Raw genomic sequence first — 19,051 nt, 5'->3', positions numbered from 1 at the left:
TACCCCCATGTGGACACAAGATGGCCACCACAAGATGGCCAGCAGGGGAGGGCAGTTGGGAGGCACCAGGCCTGCAAGGGAGGGCAGTTGGAGGCGATCAACCCTACAGGGGAGGGCAGTTAGGGGTGACCAGGCCAGCAGAGGAGGGAAGTTGGGGGCAAACAGGCTGGCAGGGGAGCAGTTAGGTATCAATCAGGCTGGCATGGGAGTGGTTAGGGGGTGATCAGGCTGGCAGGCTGAAGTGATTGGGGCAATCAGGAAGGCAGGCAGGGGAGCAGTTGGGAGCCAGCAGTCCTGGATTGTCAAAGGGATGTCCGACTGTCCTCGAGGAGTCCCAGATTGGAGAGGGTGAAGGCTGGGCTGAGGAATACCCCCCACTCTGTGCACAAATTTCGTGCACCGGGCCTCTAGTATATAAATAAAAATGTAAATGTTCGTTTGTTCAAAATCTTAAATCTCCAAAAGTTCTTCACCGATTGCTTTGAAATTTTGGCACAACATTGCATTCGAATATGCACGTGTTTTTATATGTCTTATACCTACTATTATATAGATGTCACACCTGTGACAGGTAAAAACATGTTTTTGAAAAACAGCGCCATCTGTCGGACGTAAAAGCAACACACACTATACTAAATATTTTACGATTCCATTTCAATGTTGATAATGATTGAAGATTTGTTCTTAGAAATCGCAAACAAAGTTCTCAATTAATTGGGAATGCCATTACCGAATCAATCTGCTGCTGCTTCGTTTGATGTATAATTGCGTCTTGAACAAAATTACAACACGGGTGATCTTTTGTCGTATGTGCAATCAAACATTCCTAAGCTAACGCTTGAACAAAAAGGCATTTACGATCAATTAATGCAAACTGTCAATAATCGGGTTGGAGAAATCTTCTTAGATGCGCCAGGAGGAACTGGTAAAATGTTCCTAATTAGATTGATTCTGGCAGCAATTCGATCCCAAAATGACATAGCCTTAGCTCTTGCATCGTCTGGAATAGCTGCTACCACGTGGAAGAACTGCTCATTCCGCTTTGAAATTGCCATTGAGCGTGCAATTCATTGAAACTCCCACGTGCAACATTTCCAAAGCATCCTGCCTGGCAAAAGTATTGCAGAAATGCAAACTTATTGTTTGGGATGAATGCACAATGGCGCACAAAAAATCTCTCGAGGCTCTTGATCGATCATTGCAAGATTTGCGTGGAAACATCAGACCATTTGGGAATGCATTAATATTGCTTGCAGGAGATTTCAGGCAAACATTACCTGTAATTCCTCAATCAACACCAGTGGACTAAATAAATGCTTGCCTGAAATACTCTACTTTGTGGCGACACATAAAGACGTTAAAATTAACTCCAAATATGCGTGTCCTGCTGCAAAACGATTGATCAGCTGAGATATTCTCACATCAATTGCTGGAAATTGGGAACGGAAAGGTGCCGGTTGATCTGAACTCAGGATGAATTTCATTGCCTCATAACTTCTGCAATTTAGTGACGTCAAAAGAAGAATTGGTTGAAAAAGTATTTCCCAATATTCAAACCAATAATAATAATCGATTGGTTGAGTGAACGAGCTATTCTTGCGGACAAGAACAAAGACGTCTATGAACTTAACAATATTATTCAGTCTAACATTCAAAGAGAGGAAGTCATATACAAGTCTGTCGACACTATTGTGGAAGCAGATGAAGCGGTTAATTATCCAACAGAATTTTTGAATTCACTCGATCTGCCAGGGATGCCGCCACACATACTGCAATTGAAAATTGGCGTGCCAATTGTCATGTTGCGAAACATCAACCAGCCAAAGCTTTGCAACGGCACGCGGCTTGTAGTAAAAAAATTAATGAACTATGTAGAAGCAACAATCTCGCCGAAACCAGTTTGGCTCAGTGGATAGAGCGTCGGCCTGCGGACTGAAAGGCCCCAGGTTCAATTCCGGTCAGGGGCGTGTAACTTGGTTTCGGGCACATTTTCAGTAGGGGGTGCGCAGGAGGCAGCTGATCGATGTTTCTCTCTCATCGATGTTTCTAACTCTCTATCTCTCTCCCTTCCTCTCTGTAAAAAAATCAATAAAATATATTAAAAAAAAAAAGAAGCAACAATCTTGACAGGACCTTTCAAAGGTGAAAATGTCCTCATTCCTCGCATTCTTATGATTCCAATGGATATACCATTTCAATTTAAGAGATTGCAATTCCCAATTCGATTGGCGTTTGCAATCACCATCAACAAAACTCAGGGCCAATCTTTAGAATTGTGTGGTTTAGATCTAGACACAGATTGATTCTCACATGGACAATTATATGTTGTGTGTTCTAGAGTTGGCAAACCATATATATATGTAAAAGCCTTTTATGCAAATTGTCCCCACGGGAGTTTGACGGGGAGACCAATTGCTCACTATGATATGTTATGATATGTGCTAATCACCAAGGCATGGCATGGAATGAAGGAAGGCCCTGGCCAGCAGCCGGCAGCTGGGGAAGGGAGGCCCCAGCTGACAGCTGGAAGGCCCCGATCAGCCCTGATTGATGGTCAGGCCTAGGGTCCCTACCCATGCATGACCGCTTGACCGGCCAGTAGCTATGACATGCACTGACCATCAGGGGACAGATGCTCAACACAGGAGCTGCTGAGCTACGGTCACTTGGCAGCTATGGTTCTTGGGTGACATACCCAAACTAGAGAGGAGGGAGCCTGATTCCAGAGGGTGTCACCTGAGAACCACCCTCTTGCAATCGGGACCCTTCGGAGGATATCGGAGAGCCAGTTTTGGCCTGATCCCCGCAGGCCAGGCCGAGGGACCCCACCAGTGCATGAATCCATGCACTAGGCCTCTAGTATTTATTTAATACTAGACAATCCAGGACTGCTGGCTCCAAACTACTCGCCTGCCTGCCTTCCTGATTGCCCCTAACCGCGTCTGCCTGCCAGCCTGATCATCCCCTAACCACTCCCATGCCAGCCTGATTGATGTCTAACTGCTCCCCTGCCAGCCTGTTTGCCCCCAACTTCCCTCCTCTGCTGGCCTGGTCACCCCTAACTGCCCTCGCCTGTAGGGTTGATTGCCTCCAACTGCCCTCCCTTGCAGGCCTGGTCCCTCTCAACTGCCCTCCCTTGCAGGCCTAGTGCCTCCCAACTGCCCTCCCCTGCTTGCCTGATCACCCACAACTGCCCTCCCTTGAAGACCTGGTCCCTCCCAACTGCCCTCCCCTGCTGGCCATCTTGTGTCCACATAGGGGCGGGATCTTTGACCCCATGGGGGTAGCCATATTGTGTGTTGGAGTGATGGTCAATCTGCATATTACTCTTTTATTAGATAGGATAGAGGCCTGGTGCATGGGTGGGGGCCAGCTGGTTTGCCCTGAAGGGTATCCCAGATCAGGGTGGGGGTTCCCTTGGGGCATGGGGTGGCCTGAGCAAGGGGCCTGTGGTGGTTTGCTGGCCAGCCACGCCCCCCAGTGACTCAAGCAGAGGCCCTGGTATCTAGAATTTATTTACCTTCTACAATTGAAATTTGTAGCCTGGAGTGGAGCCAAGCCTCCTGCTCGCTCAGTGGCTGCCACCATTTCTGTTTGGATTTGTTTACCTTCTATAATTGAAACTTTGTAGCCTTGAGTGGAAGCTTAGGCCAGCAAGGGCAGGCAGAAAGCTTGGCTTCCTCCATTGCCTGGGAAACCCAAGCCTCCCTCCTGTTCTCTGTGGCTGCAGCTATCTTGGTTGGGTTTATTAGCATACTCGCTCTGATTGGTTGGTGAGCGTGGCTGATGGGCATGGCTTGTGGATGTAGCAGAGTGATGGTTAATTTGCATATTACTCTTTTATTAGGTAGGATATGTATTAGAGGCCTGGTGCATGAAAATTCATGCACTGGAGGGGAGGTCCCTCAGCCCATCCTGCCCCCTCTCACAGTCTGGGAGCCCTCAGGGGAGGAAGGTGATCCAGCGATCAGGGGAAGGCCACACCCCATCACACCTGTGCTGCTGCCACTGCTGGCAGTGTTAGCCTTGGCAGGCCCTGGTTACCTGAGCCTCAGATGGCCCTGGGCAGCTGGACAGCTGCTATCCAAGACTTGCCTGCGCCTCGGCATCAGCTGGGCAGCTGCCATCTGAGGCTTGCCTGCACCTCAGGCCGGCCCTGGGCAGCTGGGTGGCTGAGGGGACTGAGGGACTCTAGAAGCAGGTGCATGTAGCAGCTGGGCCCACCTGGGGGCAGGGCCGGCCTTGCTATGCGCCTGCCGCCCCAGCGGGGCTAAGGGGACTGGACACCACCATTTTGTGGCTGTGGGTGCTGCCATATTTGAGGGCATGGCAGTCAATTAGCATATTCCCTCAATGGCTCTGGGCACCGTCATCTTTGAGGGCGGGGCAGCCATTTTAACACAATCCCTCCTTATTGGCTGTGGGCACCGCCATCTTTGAGGGTGGGACAGTCAATTAGCATATTCCTCCCTTATTGGTTGTGGGAACCGCCATCTTTGTGATGGTGTGAGGGTCAATTAACATATTCCCTCTTTATTAGATAGGATATATCTACACTAATAAAAGAGTAAGATGCAGCCCTAACTGGTCTGGCTCAGTGGGTAGAGAGTCGGCCTGCAGACTGAAAGCTCCCAGGTTTGATTCCAGTCAAGGGCATGTACCTTAGTTGCAGGCACATCCCCAGTAGGAGGTGTACAAGAGGCAGCTGATGGATGCTTCTCTCTCATTGATGTTTCTAGCTCTCTCTCCCTCTCCCTTCCTCTCTGTAAAAAATCAATAAAATATTTTTTTTTAAAAAGAGTAAGATACAAATTGACCATACCTTCATAACACCCACCAGCCAATCAGGAGTGAATATGCAAATTAACCCAACAAAGATGGCTGGTTAATTTGCATACACAGGCTCCGAGCCTCTGGGGGCGGGGCGGGACACTTGCATCATTGTCATGATGACAACACAGAAGTTCCGCAGCATCCCAGCTGCCCCAGCTGCTCCAGGCCTCTGGGCAGCATGGGAAGGTGGAAAGGTGGCTCTGGCCAGAGCGAAGGTGGTGCCAGCAGCCAGGGGAAGGAAGGCCCATTCTTTCATGAATCTTTGTGCATCGGACCTCTAGTGTATATATATATATATATATATATTATCCTCTCTTCTTTATTCAATAATCAATGTTTGTGAAAAAAGGACATTTTTAATAACTTTTTAAAAAATATATATTTTATTGATTTTTTACAGAGAGGAAGAGAGAGGGATAGAGAGTTAGAAACATCGACGAGAGAGAAACATCGATCAGCTGCCTCTTGCACACCCCCTACTGGGGATGTGCCCGCAACCAAGGTACATGCCCTTGACCGGAATCGAACCTGGGACCTTTCAGTCTGCAGGTTGACGCTCTATCCACTGATCCAAACCGGTTTTGGCCTTTTTTAATAACTTTGTTTCTAAATACAAAACTACCATGGAATTTATGCTCTGGCATTACAATTGATCAGATGCTCCAAGAAACCTGCCAGCTCACACAGCAACTACATCCTGGATAGTACACACTGTTTGTAGTAGCTATGCTCTTACAAGTCTTAGCAGAGGTCTCCAATGACCTCTACCCCCTCCCAAAACAAACATATCAACAATAAAGTATGGGTTGATCCTGGAGCTGACTAGGGCCTGAGCTACCGCAAGCAGCCTTGGAAAATAGCATGACGCCATCCATGAGCTTGGGTCTGGGTGGACCAGGACAGCCCAGAGCCAAGCTGCAGAGGCAGGAGCTGGTGCAGGGTAGTGAGGAGCCAGTCAGCAGTGAGCCTACCTATAGAAGCTGGCAATCAGGAAGAAGGGATAGAGAAAGTGACCTTGAGGCTGATTTCTGTGGCAACCAGCAGTGGGAAGATTAATATTTGGAATAGTAGTAAGATGGGAAAGCTGTGATTGGGGCTCCCACTTTAAGCACAAATCCTTATGGAGGAGAAAAAATTAATCTTAGTGAAATTGTCTGGCTAATAGATGAAAAATTTAAAAAAAATAATAAAATATGTGGAATAAAAATATACAGTTGTTTGAATCCAGTGACTATAGCATTAGAGTTGAAGAGATAATTAGTAAACTGGAAGATAGAGATTTTACAGAGTGGTCCAAAGAGATAAGGATATGAAAAATATGAGAGTTTAAGAGCCATAGAAAAGAGTTCAAGAAAGTCTACTAGTAGTATTGTTATAGAATTTACCAAATGATGGGGAAAATGAGACATTTTGGGGAAACTAGAAATCTGAAACTGTGCCAATAACCTAAAGCACATTCTTATTAAGCCTATAGTCTAGTCACTGCCCCTTCTTTAATTATCTGGTCCTGCAAGACATGTTTACCTAAGTACTACTCCCATTTTAGAGAGGCCATAAACCATGAACAACACACAACCCCCAGACGGAGTTATCAGTGCTGGCGCCAGGCCAGGCATTTAGGTGTGGTCTCACGGCCCCCAGCCCAGCACATGGGGCTTTTTGCAAAGCCTGCAAAAGGTCCGGAAGTCCCATCCCATAATTGGGGGACAAAGAAACCAAAGGGTATAAAGGGAAAGCTTCCTCCATATTGGCTTGCTCAGGATTTGGAGAGAAACAGTCTCCCCTGAGCCCTGTACCGGTACACGTGAAACATCTGAAAATAAATGTTTTTTTCCTGTGCCTCCGGTACTCCTGCGTATTTTCCAGTCACCTGGTAAATTCTGTAAGATAAAAATGGTTCCCTGACCAGGAATTGAACCCGGGCCACGGCAGTGAAAGTGCCGAATCCTAACCACTAGACCACCAGGGAACCATTTTTATGTTACAGAATTTACAGGCAACCGAAAAATACGCAGGGGTACTGGAGGCACAGGAAAAAAACATTTATTTTCAGATGTTTCACGTGTACCGGTACAGGACTCAGGGGAGACTGTTTCTCTCCAAATCCTGAGCAAGCCAATATGGAGGAAGCTTTCCCTTTATACCCTTTGGTTTCTTTGTCCCCCAATTATGGGAGGGGACTTCCGGACCTTTCGCAGGCTTTGCAGAAAGCCCCAAGTGTTGGGCTGGGGGCCATGAGACCACACCTAAATGCCTGGCCTGGCACCAGTGCTGATAACGCCGTCTGGGGCTTGTGTATTGTTCATGGTTTATGGCCTCTCTAAAATGGGAGTAGTACTTAGGTAAACAGGTCTTGCAGGACCAGATAATTAAAGAAGGGGCAGTGACTAGATTATAGGCTAAAAAGAATGCATTAGGTTACTGGCACAGATTCAAATTACTAGCCCTCCAAAAATGTCTCATTTCCCCCATCAGTATATTTTTCTGCTAAGCATATATTTTGTTGTGAGCTAAGAATAGATTTGTATTGCTAAATTAAAAAACAACAAAAAATATGTAGAGACTGCATGTGGCTTATGAAGCTCTTTTCAGAAAGTTTGCCAAGCCCTCTTCTAGCATATTTCAAACTGGAGTTCCAGAAGAAAACAGAAAGATGGAAAAAAGGAAGTATCTTAAAAAATAATGGCTGAGAATTTTTCAAAACTGATGAAATATATGGACCCACAGATCCAAGAAGCATGACATATACCTAATTCATAGCCATGAACATTGTAGTTAAATTACATAATAACAAAGAGCAAGTCTGGAAAGCAAACAGTGAAAAGGACATATCATCTACTGTTTTGAATCATATTCACTTTCTGACATTAATAGAAAAGAAAGAAAATCACTGCAGATTGCTCATTAGAAAAATAGAAGCCAAGGCAACAATGTACTAATAAAATAGGATAGCTATCAACCTAGAATTGTGCACCCAGAAAAAAAATCTTTCAAAAAAGAAAATAGATACATTTACAAATAAATTACCTTCAAGATATCTGCTCTAAAGGAACTTCTAAAGGATATACTTGAAGAAGGATGAAATGAGTCCAATGAAAGTCCAAAGTCAAGAAGAACAGATGAGCAAATAAACATATATTGTCAACACAAAATAACAGTAAAAAATTGAAATATTATATAATAAAACTAGAGGCCTGGTGTACGAAATTCGTGCATGGGGGGCAGGGGAGTTCCTCAGCCCAGCTTGCACCCTCTCCAATCCAGGACCCCTCAGGACTGCTGGCTCCTAACTGCTCACCTGCCTGCTGGCCTGATCCCCCTAACTGCTCTCCCCTGCCTGCCTGATCACCTCTAACCGCCTCTGCCTCAGCCCCGCCACCATGGCTTTGTCCAGAAGGACGTCCAGAAGGTCATCTGGAAGATGTTCAGTCTAATTAGCATATTACCCTTTTATTAGTATAGATGCCACCTTGTTCTAAAAATGAAGGTTGTTAGCAGGTTTTCCTATCTTGGAAGGGGAGCCCGCAGTAGCATCCTGGGTTCTGACCAGGGCTTATGCACTTGTGCTTTATCTCAGCAGATGCGATTCCTAGAAGAAGACTCTTATATGTACCTTGGACATTTCTATAGATTTTGCCAAATCATCCTCCAAAAATGTTGAACCACTGTAAACTCCCACCAGCAACCATGCATGTGGCTTCCCTCCCCTCATCCGGGACTGCTTGGTACTTGAGCCAACCTCATTGTTCAGCCCTCGACTTGATTTCCTGAGAGAATTACGGAGGAGGAAAAATAGTTTTCCTCTACCCTTCAGAGTTCTTAGCAGAGGCCCTTGTAACAAAAGACATTACCAAGAGAAAAACAAAAGTTCATTAACATGTGTACCTCGTGTATATGTGGGAGATACCAGAGAAAAATGAATAACTCCCCAAGGTGGCATAGAATCCGGATTTAAATACCTTCTTCCTAGGGAAAAGGGACGGGAGATGTAGGCCTCTTAGAGGAGAGTAAATGATTTTTAGGAAAGATGAATGTGGTAGGGGGAGATAGTTTGTAAACAAAGTTTGGGTGTGATGTCAACTTCTAGTTTCCTGTCCTGTGACAGGAGTCAGTCTTCGCTGGCTGATGACACTTTTCCCATCGAGGGGACCTATGACATTTAAGCTCCTTTTGGGGGGGTCCAATTTTAGGCAGATCAGGATACTTCAGTGAAAGCCTCTGCATGCATTTGCTGTTTTTCAATCATCCACAGCTCAAGATCATCAATATAACAACACAGCATATGTTGGGGTGGCATGTTCTCTGACCTTAAGAATAAACCCAACAAAAGCTTGTTTCCTCTCTTAGATGATTTGCCACAGTAGCGTTATTCCCTGGAGACAGTATTCTGACCAGACCTTCCTGGGAGTGGTCATAACATACCCTGTGCTTGTAGAAAGGTGTGGGCCATATCACTAAATAAATCAGGGTCAGTTTTCTCATCTTGTGGAAAGGGAGATAAAGTTAAGATAGTTTATCTCCTTTCCACAGGTTTCCTGTGGGTTTGTGTCCCGCTGCAGCCCAGCGGCACCAGTGCTGCCGCAGCTGCGGGGTTTGGGGCTGCTGGGTGCTGACCCTCACTCGCCCCCCGGAAGCCTGCAGGCGTGACTTGGCGCAGCTGCCCTCGCTTCCTGGGGCTGGCGATGGTCCCAGGAGCCTGTGAGCTTGGTGCCCATCCCCAGGACCCAGGCCACTTGGCGACATCCTGCCCCCGGCCACTTGGCGCCTGTGTATGCAAATTAACCCAACATCTTTGTTGGGTTAATATGCATACTCACTCCTGATTGGCTGGAGGGTGTCACTGAGGTATGGTCAATTTGCATCTTTCTCTTTTATTAGTGTAGATCAGGCGTCCTCAAACTACAGCCTGTGGGCCACATGCAGGTGTTTTTGCCATTTTGTTTTTTTACTTCAAAATAAGATATGTGCAGTGTGCATAGGAATTTGTTCATAGTTTTTTTTAAACTATAGTCCGGCCCTCCAACGGTCTGAGGGACAGTGAACTGGCCCCCTGTTTAAAAAGCCTGAGGATCTCTGGTGTAGATATGTAATTGGAAAGATGAAAATAAACTGTTCTTGAATCCTTATACCATTTAAAAATACCATTTCAATTTCAAGTACAACAAATAAAATAACTAAAGTTTTAAAATTCTAAAACAAATGGCAGGGGAAAAGTGAAATGAGATAAAACTGAACAAAACCTCCATTTTTAAAAAATTCAAGAAACTTCTTTAGGCTCTCACCCACTAAAACAAAACTTCCTTTTGGTTATTTTCTGCCATAACAGAGCTCAGTGGCCTGATTAGAAAGAGAGTATCTAAACAAACCCTAACTCAGCAACATACTCATCTGCCCTTTTTGGAGAGTCTGGGGTAAAGCTCTTGTTTCTATCTGGAGGGTTATTCTCCCCCTAAAATGGCCAAGATGGCTCATCAAAATCAGCACCAGCAACAAAATCAGGAATTTCTGCTCTTCAAAAAACACAACTAAAAAAATAAAAGGACAAACCATAGACTGGGAGATAATTTTTTTTTTTTTTTGCAAAACTCACACCTGATAAAGGGCTTGTATCAAAAATAGTCAGAGAACTCTCAAAACTCAATAAAAAAATTAACAGTAAAAAAAAATAAAAGATTCAATAGACACGTCCACCAAAGAATATATTCAGAAGGAAAATCAGCAAGGCCTGGACTGGGCTGAGCAAGTGTGGTGCCTGCACTGCTCACCACTTGCACCTGAGCCTGAGAATAAATGCCTCCTAAAGTTCTGGACCCGGTCGCCTCAGTTACCTCATTCTAGTTCTGGTCCTGAGAACAAGCACATGAAAAGATGCTCAGTGTCATTAGTCATTGGAGAAATGCAACTTCACATCACAATGAGAATCCTCCACACACTTATTACAATAGTTAATGTATGTTGCTGTGGTTTTTTTTTAGCTCAACAATAACAAGGGCTAGTGAGTATGAAGACAAGTGGCTTTTATACCTCGATGGTGAAAATGAACACTGGTGCAGCACTTGGGGTAATTCTGTCCATTTTCTTATAAAATTAAATACTTATTATCTGACCCAGCAATCTGTGTTCTTTACCCAAGTGGAATGTAAAGCTACACTCACACAAAACCTGTACACAAAAGTTTAGATAGGCTTTACTCTTAGTCACCAAAGGCTGGATGGAAACAATACAAATGTTTCTTAGCTGATGAATGGATTCATATACTGTGATACATTCATAAATGGAATACTACTCATCAATAAAAAAGGAGTAAACTACTGATACACACAACATGGAAGAATCTCAAATTATGCTAAACAAGAAGCCAATTCGAAAGGCTGCATACTGCATGATTCACTGAAGTGATAAAGCAAAGCTATTGGTTCACAAACTCAAGAGCTCCCCAGGTAAAATCCACAGTTTTGTTTTTGTTTTTTGAAAGAGAGGGGGGGGGGGAGGGAAGAGAAAAACATTGATTTGTTGTTTCATTTATTTATACACTTATTGGTTGCTTCTTGTATGTGCCCTGCCTGGGGATCAAACCCACAACCTTGGATGATGCTGTTACCAAGTCAGTTACCCGGCCAGAGTGATAGGTGGCAATTTTAATAAGTAAGGGAACTTACATAGGAGGCTTGTCTTGGGCAGCTGCAAAGAGGAGTAGATCTCTGCAATCACCGACCAGAATTTAAGATTTTATATAGATACAGACCTTAATCCCGCCGAGTCATGTATACAGACCAGATGGTCTCAACAACACATTACTCTCTACAGGCTTCCTCCTTGAAGCAGCTCCTAGTACAGGAACCAGTGGGCAGACTCTCCAAGGGCAGTGGAGCGGGTGAGGAACCTCCCATTTCTTATCTAGTTCAAGGGTCACCCCACAGTCAGGACCTCTTGATGACCTTCAACAAAAGCACACACCAGCCTGTGCATTTTTACAGGTACAACTCCATCTTTGTTTATGGAGAGCACCTCTGGAAGGTGAACTGGAGGACACGAATGGGTGGAAGGCAGATTTTCACTGCTCGTTCTTTTTTACTATTTAAATGTTTTATCATTTATTTCTATTATCTATTCAAAGTAAATGTTTTAATCTTGAAATTGGTTTTAAAAGAAAATTGTTATAAAAGAAAAATAGTCTCCATTATGATTACATACAAAAAAAAAAGTCCCCCTTTCACCTGCAAGGCATGATAGATGCAGAATGTTAAGTGTAAGCAGTAAGGCAGGGGTCCAGTTTTGCTTTCTAGCAAACAGACTTGAGTTTTAAATTTTTTTTTTTTGAAGGCTCAGCAAAACCATGGGAGGAGAGGAGGTCTGAGAGTGCCAGTGAGGAAAGTCTGCACGCCCTCTATTTACTAAAGACTGGAAATGGACCACGGATGGCTAGACGTTGAGCTGGGTTACACACACATCTTGTTTCTGTGCTATTACCGTGAAAGGCACGGGGGTGGGAGGTGAGGTGCGGCTCCTAGCTAGACGCTGCTCCTTCCGAATCCCAAACCACAGAGGCGGAGCCAGAAAAGGAACCAGGAAAGAAAGGATGCTTTGCACGGTTTTTAAACCAAACGGGGCACATTCCCGACTGGCCAGTCAGTCCCCGGAGCCCAGGCGGCACCAGCGCCCGGCAGAGACCTCGGAGTCCAGCGCGGGTAGATCCCTGAGGCAAGGCCGGTCTAGGGGCTGGGCCAGGAGCGAGCAGCCTGAACCTGTCCTCCTACCCGACCGGGAACTCGGCGACTCGGTCCAAGTGGTTTCTCAGGCTCCAAAAGGTCCGCACTGGCCGGATTCTCTGTTACCGGCGGTATCCTAGCAACGTGGCTCGCGAGAAGAGAAGGTTCTCGCGCTGGAAAGGATGGCAGCGGAGGGGCGGGGCGGGGCGGGGCGGGGGCGGAGCCCGGGGCGGGGGCGGGGCAAAATGAGGGATGGGGCGGGGCGAGTAGGGATTGGAGAATGAGGAGAGGAAGAGAAAGGGCGAGGGGAGGAGGGGCGGGGCGGAGTCCGGGGGCGGGGCGAGATGAGGCGGAGTCGGGGGCGGGGCAAAATGAGGGATGGGGCGGGGCGAGTAGGGATTGGAGAATGAGGAGAGGAAGAGAAAGGGCGAGGGGAGGAGGGGCGGGGCGAGACGAGGGCACTGGGGCGGGGCCAGGGCGAGGGCCGCTGTCACCTGCGGGTGAGATTTGAAAGGGAACCGGACTCGAACCACTCTCCCAGCTCCCTAGTACACTAGCGAAAGAGCACAGCTCTCCGAGCCAAACACTGAAAGCAATTTACACGTACAGATATAAGAAGTCAGGATTATAGAAAACTTAAATATGAAATGAGAATGAAGATCCTGACAAAGGAGAACTCAGATGTACAACAGTAGGTGCCTGCTTGCTTTTGTTAAATTTAGAATTTGGCTCTTAGCTTCCTGGCAACCAAAAAGAAAAGGGAGTCAGGAGCTATTAAAATAATTCCCCCTTTTAACTCAGGAGAAGCAACGGTTTGTATAAATGGTTGGGTTTTTTGTTTTTGTTTTTTTTCTATCATCATACGTTCTTTAAATTGAGGTTTATAAAGAATTGGGGGAAAGGATCATTTATGTTCCTATTGCAAATGTAATAACAAATTTAATGTGGCTTCCTTAAAGTAATAGCTAACACTTATTAAGTATTTTCTTACTAAGCACTTTATATATATTTTTAATATATATTTTTAAAGTTAATCTAGTTGTCACTCATATGTGGAATCTAATGAACAAAATAAACTGATGAGTAAAATAAATCCAGAGACAAGGAAGCATGCAACAGACTGAGGCACCTCAGAGGGAAGAGATCAACCAGTGAACATATATGCATATGTGCATAGCCCATGGACACAGACAAAAGTGGGGTGCAGGCCTGGGGAGGGGACGGGAGTGTGGAGGGGGGAAGGGATATATTTCTAATTTAATTCTTACAATGATTTTATTAAGGAAGAACTGTCATTAGTTAGCCCCATTTTACTAATGAGGAAACTAAAGTTAGAGGTGTAGTGAGAGAGCCAGATTAAACCCAGCAGTATGTATGACACAAGAGCCTCTAGTTTAAACTACTAATCTATGCTATCATGTTTGACTTAACACCCTTTACTATTTTAAAAGATAAGATTAAGTAATAAAATTAAAGTTTTGTTATATATAGTACAGGTTCATTCCTCCTTCATAATGTTCAATGTTTTCATTCCTTTATGTCATTCTACTAAAATTATATTCTTATCTCCCAATAACTTCTTACTACTCAGTGTCATTTTTCAGTCTTCACCCTATTTTAAAACATATATTTATTACTAGTACAATATAAAATATGTATTATATTGTCAGATAAAACTGGCTTTAATAATGGATTTATATGAAAGCAAATGCACTTAAACCACTACATGAGTCCACATATTCATGAAGAGCAGAGAAAAGGGGGAAGAGCTTTCAGATAACCAGTCTTTTATGGGTAAACCAGGTGTGAGTGGAGGTATGCAGACAAGTGCTTCCAAATACCCACTCCCATCTCCAAAATCATAGTATATCTTCACCCTTCTAGTTCTCCTCTTTCAAATTTATCATCCACTGTCCTCCATGTATGAATAAAACTAGGTTTAGGCATAGAGGCAGAAGATGGAGCGGAGAAAACCTGGTGTTAGAGAGTGTTAAGCAAGTACTTCACAGTGTGAAATGTGGCCGGATACCCACTACATGTTCACATTTTATTTATAGTTTACTGTGGAGATGATCTTATACAACCATATGGGCCTAATTTAATTGCTAGGCTTCCAGGCACTCCATTCTATGCAGGTGGGAAAGGTTATTAGCACATCAAAATTCCACACAGACACACACACACACACACACACTAACTATTTGGTTGTATAAAATAAATGCAAGAGGAAAACAACCAATGGGAAAGAATAGATTCTGAAAGTGGAAAAGTAATTTTCTATCATTGTATATTTACTGTACATTTTCTTGGGATTTATTGCCCCAAATGACTTTATCTTTATTTCTCATGTAACACCTACCTTTATTTATCTCAGCATTTATTATACAATAAATGCTTTATTGTTTGGCTTTTATTTATTACTAGCGTTCCCGTTGCAGAAAAAATCCTGCAATAGGATTTCCTGCTGCACTATACCCTGTCTCCATTCCTCCCTTGTCGCCCGCCCCACCTTCTCCTCCAGCCCACCTGCGTTTCCCTTCACCCCCGGCCCCGCCTCCGCCCCGCCCTTGTCACCTGCCCCGCCTTCTCGGCCAGCCCGCCTGCATTTCCCTTCCCCCCCGGCCCCACCTCCGCTCCGCCCTTGTCGCCCGCCCCGCCTTCTCCTCCAGCCCGCCTGCGTTTCCCTTCACCCCCAGCCCTGACTTCTCTCCTCCCTTCTCCTCCCCCCACCCGCCCCGGCTTGCTTGCTTCTTCGAAGCTTTACTCCCTTCTGCAGCTCTTGGCTTCTTTCCACGCTGTCTTGATATGCAAATTAGCTGCCATCTTTGTTGGGGTAATTTGCATACTTGTCCTGATTGGTTGGTGGGCATGGCTTGGCTGGTGGGCGTGGCTTATGTGTAGCGAAGGTGCGGTCAATTTGCATATTTGTCTATTATTAGATTAGATTTTATTTTGTTGTTGATAATATTGCAGATGTCCCCCAATTTTCTCCCCTTTTACCCACCTCCTCTCAGCCCCAGTGCTTTAGTCTTACAAAGATGTCACCTAGGGGCTTTATTAAATCAAGCATTTCAAAATATTTCACATTTTTACTTCAGGCTAAAATGTATTTTGATATAAATGAATAAATTAAAAAACACATTAGGAGAATTTAGAAAACCAAGGACCTAAAGTTATGCTTTGGAAATCATCTATATGGATTAAATTTGTGAGATAGTGAAGAGACTAGAAATAGTATTTCCATAGTCCCTTTCCCGTACCCATAAGGAACAGATATGTGTGAAATTCAGGACTTTTCCCATTTTTGAAAGCTAATATGGGCATTTACTATATATCCTGTGACACATTCCAGTGGGCCTGGAGAAATAGAATCATAGAAGCAGAATCAAATACATTAATACTTCTGTGGCAAAATACATTAATATTCACATTAAAGTGGGGTAAAGACTACAATACTAGTAGCCTTATGTCAATTCCAATCAGATTCTGCTTCCAATGAGTTGTGAAGAAGTTCTCTGTTTTCCAACATTTTTGGAGTTTAGCCTATCTGAAATATCACCGTGGCTGTTGGAAGGAATTAGAACTAGTCCAGCGGAGAGGCCTGTTTGAAAAGCCTGCTGAACATCAGGTGACGAGACAACTTTTTTTGGCAGGGGGTGGGGTGGTGAGGAGTAGACATTGGTTAATAAAATTATGAAGGTTTCAGGTGTACAATTATATAATACATCATCTGTATATTGTTTTGTGTGTTCACCACCCAAAGTCAAGTCTCTCCATCACCATTTATCCCCGTTTTACTTACTACCTGTCCCCACCCTGCTCTCCCTCTTGTAATCACCATACTGTTGTCTATGAAGTGTTTTGTTTAATCCCTTCAACTTTTTCACACAACTCCACAGCTGTTAGTCTTTTACAGCTGTTAGTCTATTTTCTGTATCTGTTTCTATTTTATTTTGTTCATTAGATTCTGCATATAAGTGAAATCCTAAAGGCAATACAGCAAGTGTTCCCATTGTAATAAGTCCCAAAGTCAGCTACTTAAGAATCTCGATCTTCATTTGACAGATTGCTTTCTTTCCTTTTTATCTAGTATTTTAACCCTCTTTGTTATCCATGCAAATAAACCTGCTTTGCATTATAACAACAAAAACTCAGCTTCACATCTCTAACTACATTTTAGGTCAGTGTGGCTTAGTGGTTGAGTGACCCATGAACCAAGAGCACATGTCCAGGTTGTGCGATCGATATCCTGTAACAGAGTGCAGGAAGCAGTTGATGAGTCTCTCTCATCAATGTTTCTATCTCTCTATTCCTCTCTCTCTAAAACTCAATTAAAAATGTAACTCATTAAAAAAACAAAAAGAGGAAATACTACAATCAAAATAAACTCCTTCCATCCCCAAAGTTGAGGGAAAGTAGGAGAGGAGGAGAATAATGAAGAGTGAAGCCTGGTGCCATATGAAGGTTGCCACTAATGGCATCATATTCTTTCTATTCAGATGACAGAATGCACCAACTTCTCGTGCAGGGAAGAAGAGATGGCAACCCTCAGAGTTGATTCTTACTCCAAGTGGGTGCCACATATCCTGTTTGCCCAGGGCAGCCGTGATTTATACCTATTATCCTTATAAAATTAATAACTTCTTTCACTCTCAAAATCATTACAGATTCAATGAAAAATCATACGGTTATACAGATTAAGCCATTTTCACCCCAAAGTGAAGCATGCCCATAAATTTGAATATTCAGCATTCTATCCACAGATAGAAAGGGGGCATTGATTTTGCTGCTGTTTTCTTGTTTACAAAGCTCAAGTTGATTAGCTTCTCTCTTTTGGATTGCCTGGATTATGGTAATTGAATAAAACATATGAGGAACTTAAGGAAAATTGAAATGGGCCATTCTGAAAATTACATTAATCTAGACGCCACTAAGCAACACTGAATATCTTTAAATAGAAGAACACATCTCCAATTGGTCAGGAACGCTTAATCTGGAAGTTTATAGGAAGCAACTGAAAACATGTGAAAGAGTAAAAGCAATCGAGTGTAAGGTTGTATGGGCAGTTGGAAGAGCAATTATGAAATGTGAGAGAATGATGGACCACACTGCAATGCCTTTTAGATACCTGCCAATGATCAGCCTGGGATCCAAGTGCAGATTTTTGCACAAAGTAAAATCCACTTTACTACTTCTGTTCGTATTTATTCTTTAAATGTACTTTGACAGAAAAAGTGAAGACAGCAGGATCTAGGTTCTTTTGGTACAGCCCACATAGCACAGGCAGGGTGACATCTCAAGCATTCATAAGGAGTAACACAATGGTTAGGGGCATGAGTTCTGGAGCAAGACTGTCTTAGGTTCAAAATGTAGCTCCATGTTACTAGCTATGCAACCCTGGGTATGTTATTACACCATCTCTCTGTCCCAATTTCTCAGGATCCCTATGTTGCACCATTGCAGGGGAGCACTACTCACCTTGGATTCTGGTTTCCTTATCTGGAAAATGGAGGTAATTTTCAGGGTCTCACTCTTAGTTGTCATAAAGATTTAATAAGTGAAATCAGTCAAGTACTTTTAGTGCCTGGCAAACATTAACAAACATTAGCTATTATCTATATACTAGAGGCTGGTGCACAAAATTCGTCACGGGTAGGGTCCCTAGGCCTGGCTGGTGATCAGGGCCAATCTGTGGGGCAACTGGCGGGGTGATTGGGGGGCCCTGCTGGCACCCACTTTGGCTGGCTTAGGGCCTGAGAGCTGTGTTGAGCATCTGCCCCCTGGTGGTCAGTGTGTGTCATAGCGATTGGTCATTCCACTGTTCAGTCAATTTGCATATTAGGCTTTTTTTTTAAAAAATATATTTTATTGATTTTTTACAGAGAGGAAGAGAGAGGGATAGAGAGTTAGAAACATCGATCAGCTGCCTCTTGCACACCCCCTACTGGGGATGTGCCCGCAACCAAGGTACATGCCCTTGACCGGAATCGAACTTGGGACCCTTGAGTCCGCAGGCCGACGCTCTATCCACTGAGCCAAACTGGTTTCGGCAATATTAGGCTTTTATTATACAGGATATAAAAGCCTAATCGACCAAATGACCAGAATGACCAGTCGCTATGACACACACTGACCACCAGGGGGCAGACGCTCTATGCAGGAGCTGCCCCCCGGTGGTCAGTGCACTCCCACAGTAGGAGCACCGCTCAGCTGACCAACAGGTGCCAGATGCTGGGCTCATGGCTGGCGAGCTCAGCTGCAGCGTGAGCCTTTCTCGCCTCTGCAGCAGCGCTACCAAGCGGCGACAGTGGCAGACGCAGCGGGGCCAGGATGAGTGGGAGCAGCTCAGTGCTGGCCTGGGCTTGGGCTCCTCCCCGGCCACCTGTCGCTTCACACACTACTACATCCCTCGGGGGATGTTGGATTGCGAGAGGGTGCAAACCAGGCTGAGGGACCCCACTGGTGCATGAATCTGTGCACCGGGCCTCTGGTTCTAATAATAATTACTA

The 19,051-nt window shown here is 44.5% G+C and overlaps 1 protein-coding gene and 1 non-coding gene across 2 annotated transcripts in view; both read right to left on the bottom strand.

Annotated features, from left to right (window-relative positions):
- Positions 1–11,531, bottom strand: part of IQUB (IQ motif and ubiquitin domain containing) — a 70,183-nt gene extending 58,652 nt beyond the window's left edge. The window contains exon 1 of the mRNA XM_008159664.3: positions 11,493–11,531. Within this exon, the coding sequence (XP_008157886.2) occupies positions 11,493–11,494 (2 nt within the window). The 5' untranslated portion in view covers positions 11,495–11,531. The remainder of the gene's footprint in view (positions 1–11,492) is intronic.
- Positions 6,731–6,802, bottom strand: TRNAE-UUC (transfer RNA glutamic acid (anticodon UUC)). Its single transcript has one exon. It is a non-coding gene; the product is annotated as a tRNA-Glu (tRNA).
- Positions 11,532–19,051: the final 7,520 nt, after the last annotated feature.

Source organism: Eptesicus fuscus, chromosome 14 (assembly GCF_027574615.1).
Source record: "Eptesicus fuscus isolate TK198812 chromosome 14, DD_ASM_mEF_20220401, whole genome shotgun sequence".
Classification (NCBI taxonomy): Eukaryota; Metazoa; Chordata; class Mammalia; order Chiroptera; family Vespertilionidae; genus Eptesicus; species Eptesicus fuscus.
The sequence above is the reverse complement of the archived record's forward strand: the minus strand, read 5'-3'. Positions and strand labels throughout refer to the sequence as shown.